Source organism: Rhipicephalus sanguineus, chromosome 6 (genome assembly GCF_013339695.2).
Source record: "Rhipicephalus sanguineus isolate Rsan-2018 chromosome 6, BIME_Rsan_1.4, whole genome shotgun sequence".
Classification (NCBI taxonomy): Eukaryota; Metazoa; Arthropoda; class Arachnida; order Ixodida; family Ixodidae; genus Rhipicephalus; species Rhipicephalus sanguineus.
Window position 1 is genome coordinate 55,808,314 of NC_051181.1, and position 16,750 is coordinate 55,825,063.

A 16,750-nucleotide genomic window follows, 5' to 3' on the forward strand; every position below is an offset into this window, starting at 1 on the left:
CAGCCCGCACGACAACCTTGCCAAGCATGCACTATAATACCGTGCTGCCTTGTTGTTCTCAAACACTGCAGGCAATCGAAACCCTCAAGGCCTTCGAGAAAAAGGACACCAAGGTTGCAAGCACTGCGGCCACAAACCTTTCGTTCCTGTACTACCTGGTAAGCATTGCCTATGAATATGTCCAGGTTCTCGCCAATCTGTGTGGAGCGAAACATAGACTGAGTGTTTTCGAAATAAGTGCACGCATAAGAGTGGTAGCGCAGAATATATTAAGATGCCGCGGGAGCAATGCAGTGCAGGACCATGAAATACACGTAGGATACACATTGGGAACGTCTGGTCCTTTTAGAAACAAGTATAGAGTTTATTAAGTTTTTTTTTTTTCGTACCGCAGCGCGCAGTAACTGAAAGAAAGCGAGAAGACGTAAAGGCGAAGACACACACACTACTTCGCGCATTTTCAAGGTAACGCAATTTCCTGCTCTCATCACATGCGGCGCGTTGAAGTGCTTGAAGGAACAAGTGTTCTTTAAAAAGGACTGTGGTTAAACGTATTTGCATATGCGCTAAATGTTCGGTAATGGAAAGATAATCGTGAACACTGACATTTTGCAGTAATTGCTATCATGGATTTCAAGTACCCGACCCAGTGCTGCATGCACTGAAGAGTTGACTATGATGATGGTCAACAGCTGTTGGTTTTGTTTCACTTGCTGTTCTGGCGCTTCCAAGACATGGTCCATTATTACAGTGACTCTCTTGCGCTCATCTGTTGCATCGTGCTTAATCGGTACTAGGACCCACTGTATGAGCTCAGCCGTTTGTAGATCGACTCTCACGGAACACTTGGAGGCCATTTCTTTGAGGGTGATGTCAGCCTTATAAGATAGAAACGCTAAGAATTCCGGTGTGCTGACCTTTTCTGGGAGGTCGATGGCAACGTGTCCGTCTTCCTGACATTTCTTGATGAGCAGGTGGCCGTCTTCTTCTTGGGCGATTGTAAACAGCATCCGCATTGTCCTATCGTATGCGGTTGAGCCAAAATGTAATGTACCTTTTAATTCAGCATCGTAAATGTTCATCGCGACCCAGATGCTTCTTCGTGTCCCTCTTGTTTGTTTGTTTGTTTGTTTGCCCTAAGGAGACTGGCTCATACCCACGAGGGGGATTGGAAGTCCCTCTTCTCCTCTGCTTTGCCGAAGTTATTCTTCTTCTTCCTCTGACTATTACATTATTATTATTATTATTATTATTATTATTATTATTATTATTATTATTATTATTATTATTATTATTATTATTACGTAACTTAACCAGACAGAATAGATCGTTTCATGTACCCACATGCTTTTTCCAACACTCTACCGTTCACAGAACACGAAGTCTCTCTAATAATAATTTTCTTAATGTTGACGTTTTCATAGTCCACAGTCATTGTTTTTATCCGAGCTTTGCACTGTCTTGACATAGTATGGCACAATGTACAAATCTTTCCCTTCTCCCTCTTTCCGCATAGTTGTATATATGGAATCTAATTTTTCATTCCCCTTCAATATTTCTAGTGTTGCCTTATTTTACTCCTCTCCTTTTGTGTTCATTTCTCTTTGTCTACGCATTTTTGGTCTTTTTATTTCTGAAGACTGTCTGTATTGTATTGTTTATTTTATTGTTATATTTTTGCGTGCGCCTGCACAAAGACCTTACTGTTGTTTCTGGCCACGTTAAATAAATGATTGTTTGATTGATTATTATTATTCTTATTATTATTTTAAAGCACTTGCGTGTGAGAGAGATGACCCGGAAATAGCGACACGCGCACATGGCGAAGCGACGAATTAGGAAGAAGGCTGCTCCACTTTGTCACTAATAAACCCATTGACATAAAAGAAATTGCGCGACGAAAACATGGACAGAAGCAGACAAGTACAAACACACTAAAGAATTGCGCTGTTTTTCTACTTTTCTTCTTCTGTCCGTGTTTTTGTCGCGCAATTTCTTTGATGTCATGGACCACTAACTAGCCCAAAATGCTGCTCTCATTAAACCCATTGAGTCTAGAATTTTCTGGAAATATGTCAAGCCAAATATTTTGTTCTCATTGAATGACCAAATGTTGAAAACTGCGCAGCAAAATGAACTGTCTCAAGCGGACAAGTACGCAGACCACGCCGTCCAAGCGGACAGATACAACGCAGCAGGTAACTAAGCAAAATGTAAAAACTATATGTCGGTCGCAGAGGCATAGGTGGCGACATTTATATTTTTTGTTGCTGTTTTATTACTACCACTAAAGTATTCAGTTTGCCCGTATGAGCTGGCGCGGATCGAGTTTGTTTTAAGCTACGGAATAAAAATGCTGGGCCTAATGATAACAGGCAGGAACAGAGCAGCGTGGTTTAGAGCGCGGAGAGGGGCATCTAATATCTCATGGGACAGACGAAGGAAAAAAAAAAAAAAGCTGTGCAGGGCATGTTAGGCGTGGGGCCGATAGTCGATGGCTGATTGCAGTTGCGGAATGGGCACCATGGTACGGGAAGCGTTGTCGAGGATGTCGGAAAATTGGGTAATATAAAAAAGCGAATAAATTTACAAGCGTAATATGGGGCTAACTCTTCAAAGATAAGGGTTATTTCAGATTACCGACAGAGAGCCCTCGTCCTGCAGTGGAAGAGCGGCGATGTGGGCGAGTTGGTTTACGTACATTTGAGAGAAGCTGCAGCGCAAGCACGTAAGTGCTACAAGAAAGGTAAAGCAGTGAAGGGAGATAGCTAAGAAGGGAAGCACACTTTCTTTCGGTACTCGTGCTTGCGCTGCAGATTCTGTCAAATCTCCTGCAGTTGAGATAAATGGGAAATAAAGAACTCTAGAATTTCGATGCTGCGTCAATCTGCGTTGATTCTGAGAACGAGTTTCTTGAGATGACGCGTTGTTTGTTGCAGCTCTAGTGAACAAAGGCAACTGCTGCTTCGCGAACAACGACTTGGACCGTGCGGTCCAGTACTATCGTGAGGCCCTGACCACAGAGGCCAGCTGTGTCGAGGCTCTGTACAATCAAGGTGAGTGAATGGTGTCTATTGACTACACGCTGCACGCCCCGCTCAAGTCCGCAAATTAAAAGTAGACATTGTGCAATAAAGTACGAAAGGAAACGTGCAAAGGGCCATTCTTGTAGGATGACTTCGGGGGTTTAATGTTGAGGTGTACAATGTTTGCAAGTTTAACTCATATGGTACAGCTGGTGTTGACTAACATTCGGAGTGGTGCTCATGGTTGGTGACTATTGTGCTAAACTGGTATTCACTTACGTGTCGGGTTTTCTGTCTTGTGATTTGTATAGTTTGATTGCTGTAGCTTTTTGTAAAACTGGCATACGTATTGTACTTTCTGATTTGATTGTGTAGCGCTGGTGTCTCTATCGATCTTTGAAGGTTATTTCATGATTACTCCATCCTGTATCGGCCTCACCGCTAGCAGTGTGGGCGGAACAATCTTGGGAAACATAAACATCTTTTTTAAGTTCAATGCAGGCAGACGAACAAAATGGGACCGATTACACGCCGGTGGCTGGCTAGCCACCCCGCGCACGACGCTGCAGCGGGCTCCGCCAAACAACGCCCTCCGCCAAACAACTTGCTATACCGATCACAAGCTATCATTTAAGCTCTTGAGGAGCAGTAGAAACACCTTTTTAGGGGCGAAGCTTCTTAAAGCGGCACCCGTTCGTCCCTCGTAGTGCGTAACCAGTCGTAACGCTAGTACCAGATCTTGACCTCCAAGGTGGTGCCGGTGGGAGATTTCTCCTGTGCGTTGTTGAACAATAAAAAATTCGCAGCGTGCGCGTTAACTAAAAGCCGAATTCTTCTGTCTCTCATTCCCCATTAGCAGCCATTGGCATGTTCCAGTAGGAAACGTTAGTAGAAGTAGAAGTGTAAGTGTTAGCTAAAAGCCGACTTCTTCTGTCTCTCATTCCCATTAGCAGCCATTGTTTACCTCCAAGGTAGTGCCTGGTGAGATTTCTCCTGTGCGTGAATAAACAATAAAAATTTTGTTCAAAACGCCGCTGATTAATGAAATAAACCAACGAAAGACGCCAGATGTTTTCTAAAAGCAAAACGAAAAGACGCCAGATGTTTCTAAAGCAAAACGAAAAGACGCCAGCTGTCTAACGAAAGACGCCAGATGTTTTCTAAAGCAATGGTTTTCTGAACAATGAAAATTCACAGCGTACATGTAAAATTAAAGTGAGCTGCAAGTCGTCATCACTCTCATCGAACCTTTATAGTATAAACGCGCCCGATCTCACGTCGGTGATGATGTACTGGGCAGAATTCACGGAAGATTCACGGTTTACCGATGAACCTCCGCAGCTTCGCCCACTCATCATCATTCACTCCGTGGATATGATGTGATTTTTTCTGCATGCCCACGACGAAACATACTGGCGTGTGGAGAGCCTCAACATTGCATCGCTTCACACAAGCATTTGCGATCGCTAGCAAGTTCGGTTTAGTTGAAAAAATTACACCATTTCCCGCTAAAGGGGACCATGAGGCGATGCGAAGCCGGAGCACTTGCACGATCGCGTTCCGTTGGCGTTCTTTGGGCATGCTACCGACCCGCGCGTCGTGGAACGCGAAGAGGAACGCTACGCGCGTCTTGTCTTCCCCCTAGCCTGGCCGTTAATTCTCACAGGGCGAGCGGGGATCGCAGTCGGCAGGCATGCGAGAGGGGGGCAGCGTAGGAGAGGAGAGGGGGAGGGGACGCGCATGCGCTGGTGCTCATCGCGGCGTTGCACAGGAGAGAATTTTGGCATGTCTAGCCCGCGTTTCAGAGGAAGAGCGGAAAGGGGGAGGCGAGATGGGGGAGAGGGAGAGTGGCGAGGGTGAAGTGGAGAGGGGGAGGGGAGAGGGAAAGTGGTGAGGGGAGTGCAGAGGGGGAAGGAAGAGAGGGAGTGGAGAGGGTATGCGCATGCGCAGTAAGTGTGGTCACGCCGCACACCACCACCACCGGATTGAACTCCGCCATAAGATACTTCGCATCTAATATTAAAGGAGTATAGCAATTCATTCTAAAAAGACAGGGCGTGCAAACAAGGACACAAGAAAGAAGTCAGGACACCACAAACTCCGTATGTGGTGTCCTGACTTCTTTCTTGTGTCCTTGTTTGCACGCCCTGTCTTTTTAGAATGAATACTTACCAACTAGCTCAGCTCTCTGTTATTCTGAGTATAGCAAGTCGCGCCTACTAGTGTCGCGGCAAGCCGCATTTTGTAGAGCCATGATGGTGTGCGTGCTGACCCCGTGTGGTTGAAAAGTCTTTTTGTCTTCTCTGCGGCGCCGTTTTCTTAAAAGCGCTGCATTGATTTTGACGACTGAGACACGTGGTGCACTGCAGTGTAAGTGCCCTTCCTTTCTTCGCGTCTCGTCTCCCCTCCAGCACTGCTGCGCAGCAGGTGTCGCGACCATCGAGAGCAATGTTTATCTATCACATTTACAGCTCTGCAGTAGGCAAAGTGACTTTGCATAAGTATCCTCGTGTTCCCATAACTGCGAACCTGTCTTCGTAAACCCATATAAATTACACCGTCAATAATGCTCAAAATAATATTAATAATAATATCTGGAGTTTAACGTCCCAAAACCACGATACGATTATAAGAGACGCCATAGTGGAGGGCTCCGGGAATTTCGACCACCCGGGGTTCTTTAACGTGCACCTAAGTGCAAGTGACATTTCAATGGTTGCCAAGTCACGGCGGCGTGCTTGGCAACAAACATGCCGATAATGCTGCTCGGTCAGCTTTGCAAGGGGACAAGGAAGAGGCTATACCCCTTTCAAGGTCTGATGCTGCTGCCATGCTTCAAAGGATCGCAAAGAATATTTCGCACTCAACACTGAATACCTCAAGAGGCCAAAACTATCGGCAACACCACCTAAACGAGTTGCGGCGACTTCAAATACCATCTGAACTCCGCGGAAGAGAGGTCACTCTGCTATGGCGCTTATGGCTAAGAGTGGCTTTCGCGAAGTCATATTCGTTTCGAATAGGGATGGCCGACAACGCTCTTTGCGACGCCTGCGGCACCGAGGAGACCTTGCAGCATATCTTCTGCGACTGTCCTTGCTACGCTGCGCAGAGACGATCCCTGATATTCGCTCTCGCTCGTCTTCACAACAGACCGTTGACACTAGAGACAATTCTCCAATGTCATCCTGATAAGTCATCGAGAATTCAAGCAACCAAGGCATTGTTCAAATTCCTAAGGACAACATACTTACATGAGCGGCTGTAGACTTTTTAATGATGCCGCATACCGCACAAGACTGCCGCTCTGCGCTGTGAAGTTATCTGTGTGCGTGTGTGTTCCCCTCTCTTTCTCTCTTTCTTTACTCTTCTTTCAATCTCCCCCATCCCTTCCGCCTGTACAGGGTAGCATACCGGTTATGCCAAACTGGTTAACATCCCTGTCTTTCCTCTCTACCGGTTTCCTTCCTTCCTAAGTCTAAGTTCACGGGCCTCAAACATTTCCGCCTCCATCGAAAATGTAGCCGCCGCGGCCGGGATTCGATCCCGCGACCTTCGTGTCAGCAGCCGAGCTCCATAACCACTAGACCACCGTGGAGGGGCGTCAATAATGCTAAGCGCACGTTAGGTTACTGACTCCGTAACTTCTCAAAGGCGCCATCACATCTTAAATAACGTTATATGAAACTCTTGTGAGCTTGAATATACATGTGCTTTTGCGGGGTCCAGCCATAGAATTCCTTATTAACCGACTAGGGTCAGTGTAAAACGGCAGTGCGCGTTTCATTTTAACGCGATAGCGTTGAAGAGCCGTTTCGCAGATGTACCGGTGCCGGCGGCGGCGGCGGCGGCGGCGGCGGCGTTTTTGGTTGTGAACGAAAATTCGAGGTAGATGCAAATAAATAAATAATAAAAAGTAGTCGGTTCGAACATGCCACCCCTCGATCCGTGTCGCGATGCGTTTAGCCGCTCGGCCACCACGCATATATCCTTCAGCATACTATCGGCTAGCTATTTATATGCACCATTTAGCGTTGGTGGTACGCACATCTCGGAGGTTCTTCAGCCGCTTGACAGAAATCTCGCGAGATGGCGCAAAGGGCCCACGGGCGCGCTTTCCGTGTTCCGTCGCGCCGCATGCATGGATATAGGAGCCGGCAAGCGTCCGCACTTGGCGTTCCTTGCCGCATGATTTAGGTGTCAACCGACAAGCCAAGCCAGGCTAGCGATTGGGAAAGCGATGCGAATACGGTCCGATTACGCTATCGCATTATACTCTTGAAAGTGAGGCTCAAGCGTCCGCCAAGATTTTGTCTAATTATACCCGCTTTCCCTGTGTATCATCCATGAAACGTACTCTGCAACTTCCTAATCTTTCTCTCCATAGGAAAGTGTCTTGTACATCAATATTTCATTTTTCATAAGCCACGCCTGAAGAATGAACTTATTATTGAGCCATTGTATTTGTCTGGTCGTACTAATCACCGCCATAAAGCTGAAGTCCCTTTTTGTCGTATTAACTTGTATTCAATTTTTTTCATGCCAAGACAGCCAAACAATACACCACTTGCCCATCTCCATTGTCACCAGCGCAAGTGTTTCTTCATTTAAGTTTGCTGCTGAAAATTAGTGTTTGAACTAGCGGCTAAGAAATGTGCACTGTTTTCTTTTAACTATCATGCCTTTCTGTAACGCCTTTTGGCACTTAGGGTATTGAAATAAATAAATCAATAAATAAATGTAGTGTAGCTATGCAGCGTCGCTATCACCACAGGTAACATCAGCGGTCTCACCTCAGCCACGGCCGCTACATAAAACTTTTTTTTTATGTAGCGGCCGTGCCTCAGCCGTGGCCGCTGCCGCTCAGTGAGCTAACTACCCGTCTTGTTCAGTGCGGCCGTGAAAAGGACGCGCTTGTGCGTGCGGCTTCTACTTCTCCGACAGCGTCGGTACACCTGCTTATGTCACCAGCTGGTCTTTTTGGTGTGCCGTGCTACAGTAAGCTAGAAGTAGGGTAGTGGGCTCCCCGGTGTCGAACGCGTAACGCCGCCGATGTCTCCTTGGTCACTGGAGCGCACGAACGCCGACGGGCGAGTGCCACTACCAGCCGCTAAGTCAAAGGTCTAGGGTTCTTAATTGATGACTCCGGGGCAGTCCTTGAGCAGCGTCTAAATCTTGAAGACAAAGCAAGCGCGTTCCATAAACATTGACATCGTACTGTTTCCCTCGGCCACTTTGTGTGGAGATGTCAAACGTTGGGTGACAAAAACTGTGACTCAATATGAATGGATATGACTGCATTTATTCTGTGCGGTACAAGGGTGGTTAAGTGGTGGCTATTCCTTCACGTTGTCAACTGTGCAACTACGCTTGCCTGAAAGTGAAACTTGCATACTAAGCACATGAGTGTACAAAGCAGAACAAGATTCACACACCCAAAGGAAGCAACTCCGATGCTTGCTGGCGATGAAATGATAACAGCGCGATCGCACTCCGTGGTCGACTAGAGAGAAGTGGCTGAAAGCAGTGCAGTCGCTACCTCCGGTTCGGTCTCGCAGACTTGGCACTGTGCAGTCCTTCATTGATGCCAAAACCATCGTTGTAGCTTGTCAAGGGGATGTTCATGAAACCGTAACGCAGCATCTCTTGGAGACCTCCTCCTCGCTGGGAATAACCCAGCCCACCAGGGTCGTCGCCGCCTGCTGATGGCGTGGGCAGAAGGGCAGCGCCTAAGGTGTCACCACTACTCCCACCACTCTGCGATGTAGGTGACCGTCGCTGGTCCACAGTGCCATTAAGTTTCGCCGTCAGTTGCTTCATGTATTCGGGGTTCGGTTCGCTCATAAATGGTGTTTCACTGAAGGGCAGACAGAACTCTCCTATTTTCTGTATGGTGCCACCTTTTCCGGTATACAAAGTGAGGCAGCCCTTCCATAGTGAAACATATCCCTTGGTAAGCTTGCAAATGTCACCCTCCTGGATGCATGTTCCTGGTTCATCCCAAAGGGACAGATTAATCGATCCTGATCGGTCAGCCACCTTGCACGTTCGTACTTCGTGGCCTTCTTTGGTCATGCTTGGTCGCCCTATGTCTAAGACGATGAACGTAATGCTGAGGCTTTTCATTCCCATCTTCAATTCTCGTATTGTCGGCTCCATGGCAGTAGGGCGGCTAGAACGCTCAGTCGGCCCTGGATGTCGATGGACGCGTCCAGGAACGCGGAAGCGGCCGTATGCGTCGTATGACAGGCACGGCCGGGCTTGAACGCAGACTGCGCCGCCCGAACGCTTAGCGGCTGGTTTCTGGCGTCGGGAAGCTCAGAAACGCTTAGGAAGAGGTCGTGGTCCCAGCCACGAGGATCGCTGGCTCTGTTCGTCTCCAAGAAATAGAATACAGGGTTTCTAGAGGCAAATGTGGCGCCACCGTCGATGCGCGTTTTCTAGCGAGCGCAGTGCCGTAAATGACATTGACGATGCATTCCTTTGCAAGGCCATATGTTTGTATCGGCTGCCTTTCAGTGACGTGTGGCCTAAAATGTGGAAGTGACCGCAGAGACGAAGCTTGCTTCAAATAAATCGCTAAAGGCTGCAGCTCACGTGTATGACGTGTTGCGTTTAAGTCCACTCACTTGCACAACCTACTCAAGCACCCAAAAATAATCGCAGCATATCCACGAAGTGAATGATGACGAGTGGGCGAAGCTCCGGGGGATCATTAACCGTGAATCGCCCCGTACAATGGCCACTCGGTCATGAAAAGACGTGGCGACACGCGTGTACAGTATATACGAAGTTGTTTATTAATCACACGGCGTATGTGGTGTTGAGATGTGGCCGGCGTTTTCCTTTTGTTATGACCGCCTTATGATAGGTGAAATGTAAAGCCAAAGGTTCTTGTATGAGATCCAACCTGAAGTTTGAGAAGACGAGGTCAATGCAAGTGCCTCTGATCGAGCTTGAATGAAGTGCGGAGCTGGGCAGCCTTCTTTGTTTCTCTTCCGTTTTCTCTTTCTTTCCTCCTCTGTTTTTCTCATTTCGCTTGTTTCCTCTTTATTTAGCTTTATTTCTATTTTTCTTCCTATTTTTTATTTCTTTCTCTCTATTTCTCGCTTGCTTCCTCATTTGCGATTCTTATATGTGGTTTTGCCTGCGCCCACTCGTAATCATTCACTTCGTGGATATGCTGTGATTGTGAAATTTTCCTGCATGGCATCATCATCAAGGCGCTCGAAGAACAAAAGGAAGAAGACTTCTCTTTGGCGCGAGCGGCGAGTACCAGCGTGGCTACAACGGCGCGACAACGTACAAGCCTCGACCCTAAGGAGCTTCGCCCCTAAAAGAAACAGACGACAAACTGTCGTAGAATGAGCGCTGATCTTGCCATATCTCGTCCAACTGTAGCATACCGTGGATACCTCTTCGTGTTTTATACAATGTATCTTTTTCAAAAAATAACGTAACGTTTCAAAGTCCCTAAATGTATTGCATTGCCAATCGCGTCCCTATCTCTTTACATCCTCTTCTAGTATAACTCCCCTGAAAGTAGCGATGTTAATGTCAGTGGCCAGGCGCCTCGTTGGCCTCATGCGCTTTGTAGACTGTAAATGAAATTAGTGGAGGTACGACGCACGTGGCTCTTGGCGGGAAATATGGCTTCGTGTGATTCTATAGTTGAATACAATGCGTTGGCGGGCGAGTTGGTGCGATTCCATTGTGCTTTTTGTAGCGCAAAACGACGCCGCAAGACAGGACAAAGCGGTACTTTAAACTGAGTTTATAGTAGTGCTGTGTCCGGTCTTCGGTCATGTGGCATCGTTTGGCGCTAAAAAGAAAGCACTCTCTTGCGATTCTCCCGGTAGAGCGTACCAGGGCGCTAATGCTTGGAGCGGTGTAGTGGGAGAGGTCCGAGGGATTAAACATGCAAAAGCTAACGTGAAATACGACACTGGATTATATACAGAAGCAAGTGGGGCGATATTGGTTCTGTCTGGAAGTCTAAACATACGCAGTGCCCATCAGTCGTAGTACAGAAGTGCTTGTAATGTGTTTACGTGGATGGTGCCAGTAACAGGGCATTGATCGCAATGGTGCGTTAAGCACTTGTGCATTACTTGAGAATATTACCGTCCCATGGAAGTGGTTTACTAAGGATTCAAGCCACCAAAGCGCTCAAAAGCCATCCGAGCAAGCAAGCAGGGCCCGAAGCGTGCGCTACTACAAGCCGCAGCGCTTGCAATCAGACGCGCTCTGCGTTGACGCTCCTGAAGCCAGCGCGTTCTTGCATGGCATTCTTTCGACCACGTTTCCTTTCTCCACGGAACGCTGGCTCTCGGAGCCACTTTCCTTGTGGACCATAGAATTTCGTACAATAACCTAGACAGGAAACTGGCGCTGCGATCGTTCAACCACCATGGGAATGATTATATTCATAGAGTTTCTTACAACAATACCGAGAGGGAAATCTGGCGCCACCGTCTATGCGAATTTCTGAAGGGCCGCCGTTGGAGCGCTGGGAATGACGGTATATGTGCCTGCGAGGCTTGTGTTGGCTGGTGTTGTGCGAGGCTTCGGCTCAAAAGCGGATACGACTGCGCAAATAAAGCTTCTCTAAAACAAAACTTTTATAAGCGGATGTCAATTAACGGGTACTATATTTTAAAATAAACGTCCACTCACCTTGATGGCATAACCAAACGGCGAAAGAAGGAAACAGACGACGAGCAACGGCAGAGAGAACGCTGCCTTTGTCGTCTGCCTGCCAAGTTTAGCGGCCGTTGGTTACTTTTTACGCATCGTAAAACTATACATCGACGCAGAAGTTTCCAGTGTTAAATAAAACTCGTTTTTCTGCAATAATAAAAAACAAATAGCTCACTACGTGCTCCTTCAGTAAGAAATCAACCATTTCGACGCAAGGAACGCGTTGAAGCCAGACATGTCTTCGTGGCTTGTTCGTTGTTTGGGCTCTACGTGAAGGATACGAATCCGAGTCAAGTTCGAAGCTCACATATCCCGGCATTCCCATGCGTCCAACAGCTTGCAGCGCCACTTTTCCCTCTAGGTAAATGTAGGAAACTCTATGGATTATATTCTAGTACACTATAGGAATGATGGGACGTACAGGCTTCGGATTGGATAGCGTTAGCTAGCGAACTGTCTACGGATCTTTTTCTACAGTTTCAGTTTCGTTATTCGCGAGGCGTGGGTAGTGGGGTGCGTTTCAAAGCACTCAAGCAGTGCCTTTGTTGTTCAAAGAGGTTGAAGACCGCTAGACCTCTATTTCGTTGCAGCTTTACAGGTTGTATATGGCAGTTTTAGTAAAGCGTCGTGCACTCACCTCTGCGCATAGATGTAGCGTCCCATGCCAGTGCAGGGAATTGCATAGAGTTCACGTCTTTTAACAAGCGCGTCTTGCCAAAACTCGTTCAAATCCGCTACAAAACGACGGCGAAGCTAAGTAGAGGCACCGTCACGCTTTTCTGACTTGACTTCACAACGAAACGAGAGATGCGTTGCAGGCAGACCACTCAATTGGACTGATGCACCTGGCATCGCAGCAGACGATACGTTAAGTGTTTCTCACTCAATACAGTACTAGCTGTTATTTCAATAATAGATAATGCTTACTTTCGAGGGAAAAACAAGCGTGTTTGTTTTCAAGTGTTGTAAAAAAAAAGAATTCATGATTTGGTGATGCCAAATCTGGAACACAATTGCAGAGCAATGCATACCCTGGTGCTTGAATTTGTCCAGGTTTCACTTCCATCTCGCGGTCAAACGAACTTTTTGTAATAAGTTTTACGTACAGAAGAATGAAGCAAGCTTTAATAGGAAATAATGTTATATCACTTTGTTTTACACTCGGCAAACAAGCGTCGCGAATCTCAAGAACGAAAGCCATCCGAAGCAGATCCGAAGCCTGTACTTCCCATCATTCCCGTCATCCATGATTCCCGTGGTGGTTGAAGGGGCGATAGATCTCCGATCGCCCCCCAGTGGTGCGATCTTGTACGCGTTACAAAATAAACACGGAGGCGTGGCATGACAACCAGCCGCACGTGACCGCGTGTGACCGCACGCGAATGGCCCATTTGAACCGCGACAGACGTCACGGCTCTGCATTGACCAATCGCGTGCGGTCACGTGATTGGTCACGTGACCGCACGCGATCACGTGATTGGTCGCGTGACCGCACGCGATTGGTCAATGCAGAGCCGTGACGTCTGTCGCGGTTCAAATGGGCCATTCGCGTGCGGTCACACGCGGTCACGTGCGGCTGGTTGTCATGCCACGCCTCCGTGTTTATTTTGTAACGCGTACAAGATCGCACCACTGGGGGGCGATCGGAGATCTCTGTTCTGCGCCGTTCGTTCGCGTTCGTTCTGATGATCGCACGCGATTGGCTGAAGCCGGACAACTCACGCCACTCTAAGGGGCGTGGCCATTTCTTTTTTTTTGCTTGATGTTTTCTTTTTTGGTGACGTCATGCCGCGTCATAACGAGCATGTCGTCTGCTAAAAGTGAACGGAGTGCGAGACCGTTCGCTCGCGTTCTCTCGCGCGAACAATGGCGTCGCACGGCATGTATTTCGAGCGATGCGGTGGTTGCGGCTGCCGCAACAGCTGATTTTGAGAAAATGGCGCTTGCAACGGTGCTTCGTTGCTACGTTGGCGTTTCTCGAAGCAGATGCAGAATGGTAGGAGGTGCGAAATGCGTTTGAAGAGATGAGCGAGTGTGAATTCCGGCGTCGCTTTCGTTTCTCGAAACGTACTGTACCTTGGTTGTGCGACGATCTCGGCCCCGTCATCGGGTGCCAACGAACCAGTGGGATTTAAACAGAGCGGAAGGCGTTGTGCGCGCTGAGATTTTTTGCGAGCGGATGCTTCCAGCGAGCTGTCGGCTGCGAGGAATTCAGCGGCCTGTCGCAGTCGTCCGTCAGGAACACGCCATTACTGTCGTTCGCGGGTAAAAACGGTGGGTGGCCTTTTCCGGAGACCACAGACGCGAAGAGCGAACAAAGGCGGCGTTCGCGCGGCTCGGGCAGATTCCCGTTGTGGTCGGGTGCGTGGATGGTACGCTCATCGCAATCCCGAAGCCCCATGGCCTGAGCTCCGCGGACACGACGCATTACATGTCGGGGAAGGGACTCTACGCATTCAACACCATGATCGTGAGTATTATTCATGCATTGTATGCGTAGCGAATTGTTTCATTTATATCGCTTAAACTTCCCGCTTTACTGAGGCTGTTGCAACTGAGTATAGTGGGAGCGGTATTTTCGATCTATCCAGAACGGGAATTGGTTCGTTTCAGGGCACTTCGCTTAGGATAAGCGATGAAATCATGTGACGCGGAGTACACTTTGGTTCAGCGGCCTGCACAGTGCATAATATTACCGTTGCTCGTTCGCCATGTGTACCCGAAGCTTGATTCTCGATTTGTATTTGTTGAGATTAGCGCTCCCAGAATGTGCCGTAGTATGTCCTTATTGTTCATTGTCGTGATGGACGTTACATGGATCAATACATGGATGGATGAATAAACTTTATTTCGGTCCCTCGGAACGCGCCCTAGCATGTACATTAAATACGCATTGTTTCATAACCCTTTTTTTCAGTCGAATTTTTTCGTGTTGTAGATATTTTGTGATACATTGCCTTAAACATACAGCAGTAATTTGGTTAGAAGGCTTTGGTGGCTGGAAGATGGGTTGTTCCAAGCAGTAAACATGCAGACTACCCTTTGACACTGCATTGTCCTCGTGTTAGAACTTATGGTACAAGTCCTACCCTGTCGACGATTTGTCCATAGCTATGTTTCAACAGTCAGTAACAGTGGAGACAGATGTAGTTACATTAACATAACACCCAACATTGTACCCAAGGTCATTTATGGGTACAATTTTGACTGAATTGAATTCTGCAGACATGTGACGCCGACCTCTGGATGTCAGTCCGTTTCTTGGGGTCATGTCATGACTCGTGGGTATGGCGGGGGAGCCCTCTCCGTCAGCACTTGGAAGCAAAACTTCGGCTTGCTTGGTAAGTGCTGTCAGTGCTTGCCATATTCAAGACGTTATCACTACAGCTGTCCTGCCGACCTCGTGCAGGAGACTCCAGCTATACATTAGAACCGTGGTTCCTGACACCATTGCCCGGACGACCAGCTCGTGGCACCCCTGATAACCACTACAACAAGGCCCACATCGCCATGCGCAATGCTGTGGAGTGGTGCATCGCTGTAAGCTTGTGCACAGCTGCTCAAGCATCATTGCTGCTTGTGCAGCTCTGCACGACATTGCGTTGGCGGCACATGAGCCTGTTCTCGAAGGGGACGATGACGACACCGACGATGCTGAGCTGCTGCCAGCAGCAGCTGAGCAACCACTACCACAACGGGAGCCAGCAGCAGCGCAACCGTGTAGTGAACCTGTTTCGAGAACCACAGGGCCTGCATGCTTGAGCACCTGCGCAGAGTACGCCGCCGCCTGCAACGACCTCGGCAGCATTGTGTGGTGCGTGTTTGTCTTTGTTCATTGTGTTTGTCACTGTGTTTTTTACTACACTTCAAATGTTTGCTACACATATCAACGAAACAGCGTTCTCCTATCAATGAATAACCCCTTTGAATAGGTTGGCAAAAAATGTGAAGCTCACCTTGACTCACTCGTGAAATATATTTTGCTCTTGGGGCTCACTCGAACTCAGACTCACCAAAATTTTCCTCAAGCGGATTCACTCGGACTCAGGCTCACTAAAATGTTTTCACCCGGACTCGAACTCACCAATGTATTACTCACTTGGACTCACAGCTCGATCTGAATCTGAGTGAGTCGACTCATGAGTGAGTTTGCCGACCTATGCCCCCTTGTCACACAACGCCATGCTGATGAAATGCTTCGACCAGGTTGTAAAATATGGCGCTTCACACTAAGCACAAGTGAGAGCTCAACTGTGAATGGCACATGGTGCCATTCACAGCCAAAGTGGTAACCTGAAAAGGCTGTTTGAATCAGGACAGCAACATGCGGTAGCTTTAGTGCAACAAGAATGGTGCCTGTAAATGAAGTGAACAACATGGGTAGTGTCAGAATTGAAATTTTATTACAAGTATCACGAGCAATGCACATAAAAAGCAAAATAAATAAATATCCCTTAAATTTAATGCCAAGGAAAAGAATATAAAAGTAGCTTCCTTTTATAATATACAAATGGAGTTATTACAAAGTGCCTGCTGCTCCTCTGCAGCAACACACGCGTCTCGCAGCACGAAAGTCATTGTATTACATGAAAACAAGGCACAGTCGAACCGGTATTAATCGAACTCGCTAAAAAAATGCAAGTTGTTGGTTGCTGATATGTCTTCCTCTATTATTGATTTCTGTTTGTACCCACTCCTATTGTCTAAACACTTCTAAGCAACAGAACACGTATTCGTCAACTATTTTTTGGTCTTGCAATATTTCAAAATTGTTGTGCAACCTAGACCGTTCACAAACGCTTTTCTTTTTTTCTAGGATGTGTAAAAATCGATAGAAAACGTACAGTGTGCCACAATATTCTACACGTATACACTATAAACAAAGATACACTACAGTGCACTATGTGCATATACTACAAAATTGCTGAATGCATGACTTTGTATAATGAGATTTTAAAAAATGACATGGCAAAACATGATTTATAAATGAAACCACAGTGTGCTATGCACATGTACTACAAAAC

At 47.4% G+C, this 16,750-nt stretch overlaps 2 protein-coding genes across 2 annotated transcripts in view; one reads left to right on the top strand and one right to left on the bottom strand.

Annotated features, from left to right (window-relative positions):
• LOC119397273 (intraflagellar transport protein 88 homolog) overlaps positions 1 to 16,750 on the top strand; it is a 128,903-nt gene that overhangs the window by 31,481 nt on the left and 80,672 nt on the right. Inside the window, 3 exon segments of the mRNA XM_049416510.1 lie at positions 72 to 158; positions 2,129 to 2,198; positions 2,940 to 3,056. Of these exon segments, the coding sequence (XP_049272467.1) occupies positions 72 to 158; positions 2,129 to 2,198; positions 2,940 to 3,056 (274 nt within the window).
• On the bottom strand, positions 8,562 to 9,224 carry LOC125758969 (SOSS complex subunit B2-like). The gene has a single exon (XM_049416770.1). The coding sequence runs from the start codon at positions 9,183 to 9,185 to the stop codon at positions 8,562 to 8,564; it is 624 nt and encodes a 207-aa protein (XP_049272727.1). The 5' UTR covers positions 9,186 to 9,224.

Excerpts from the sequence above, each read along its gene's own strand:
- LOC125758969 (XM_049416770.1), bottom strand. The coding sequence starts at position 9,185 with ATGGAGCCGACAATACGAGAATTGAAGATGGGAATGAAAAGCCTCAGC.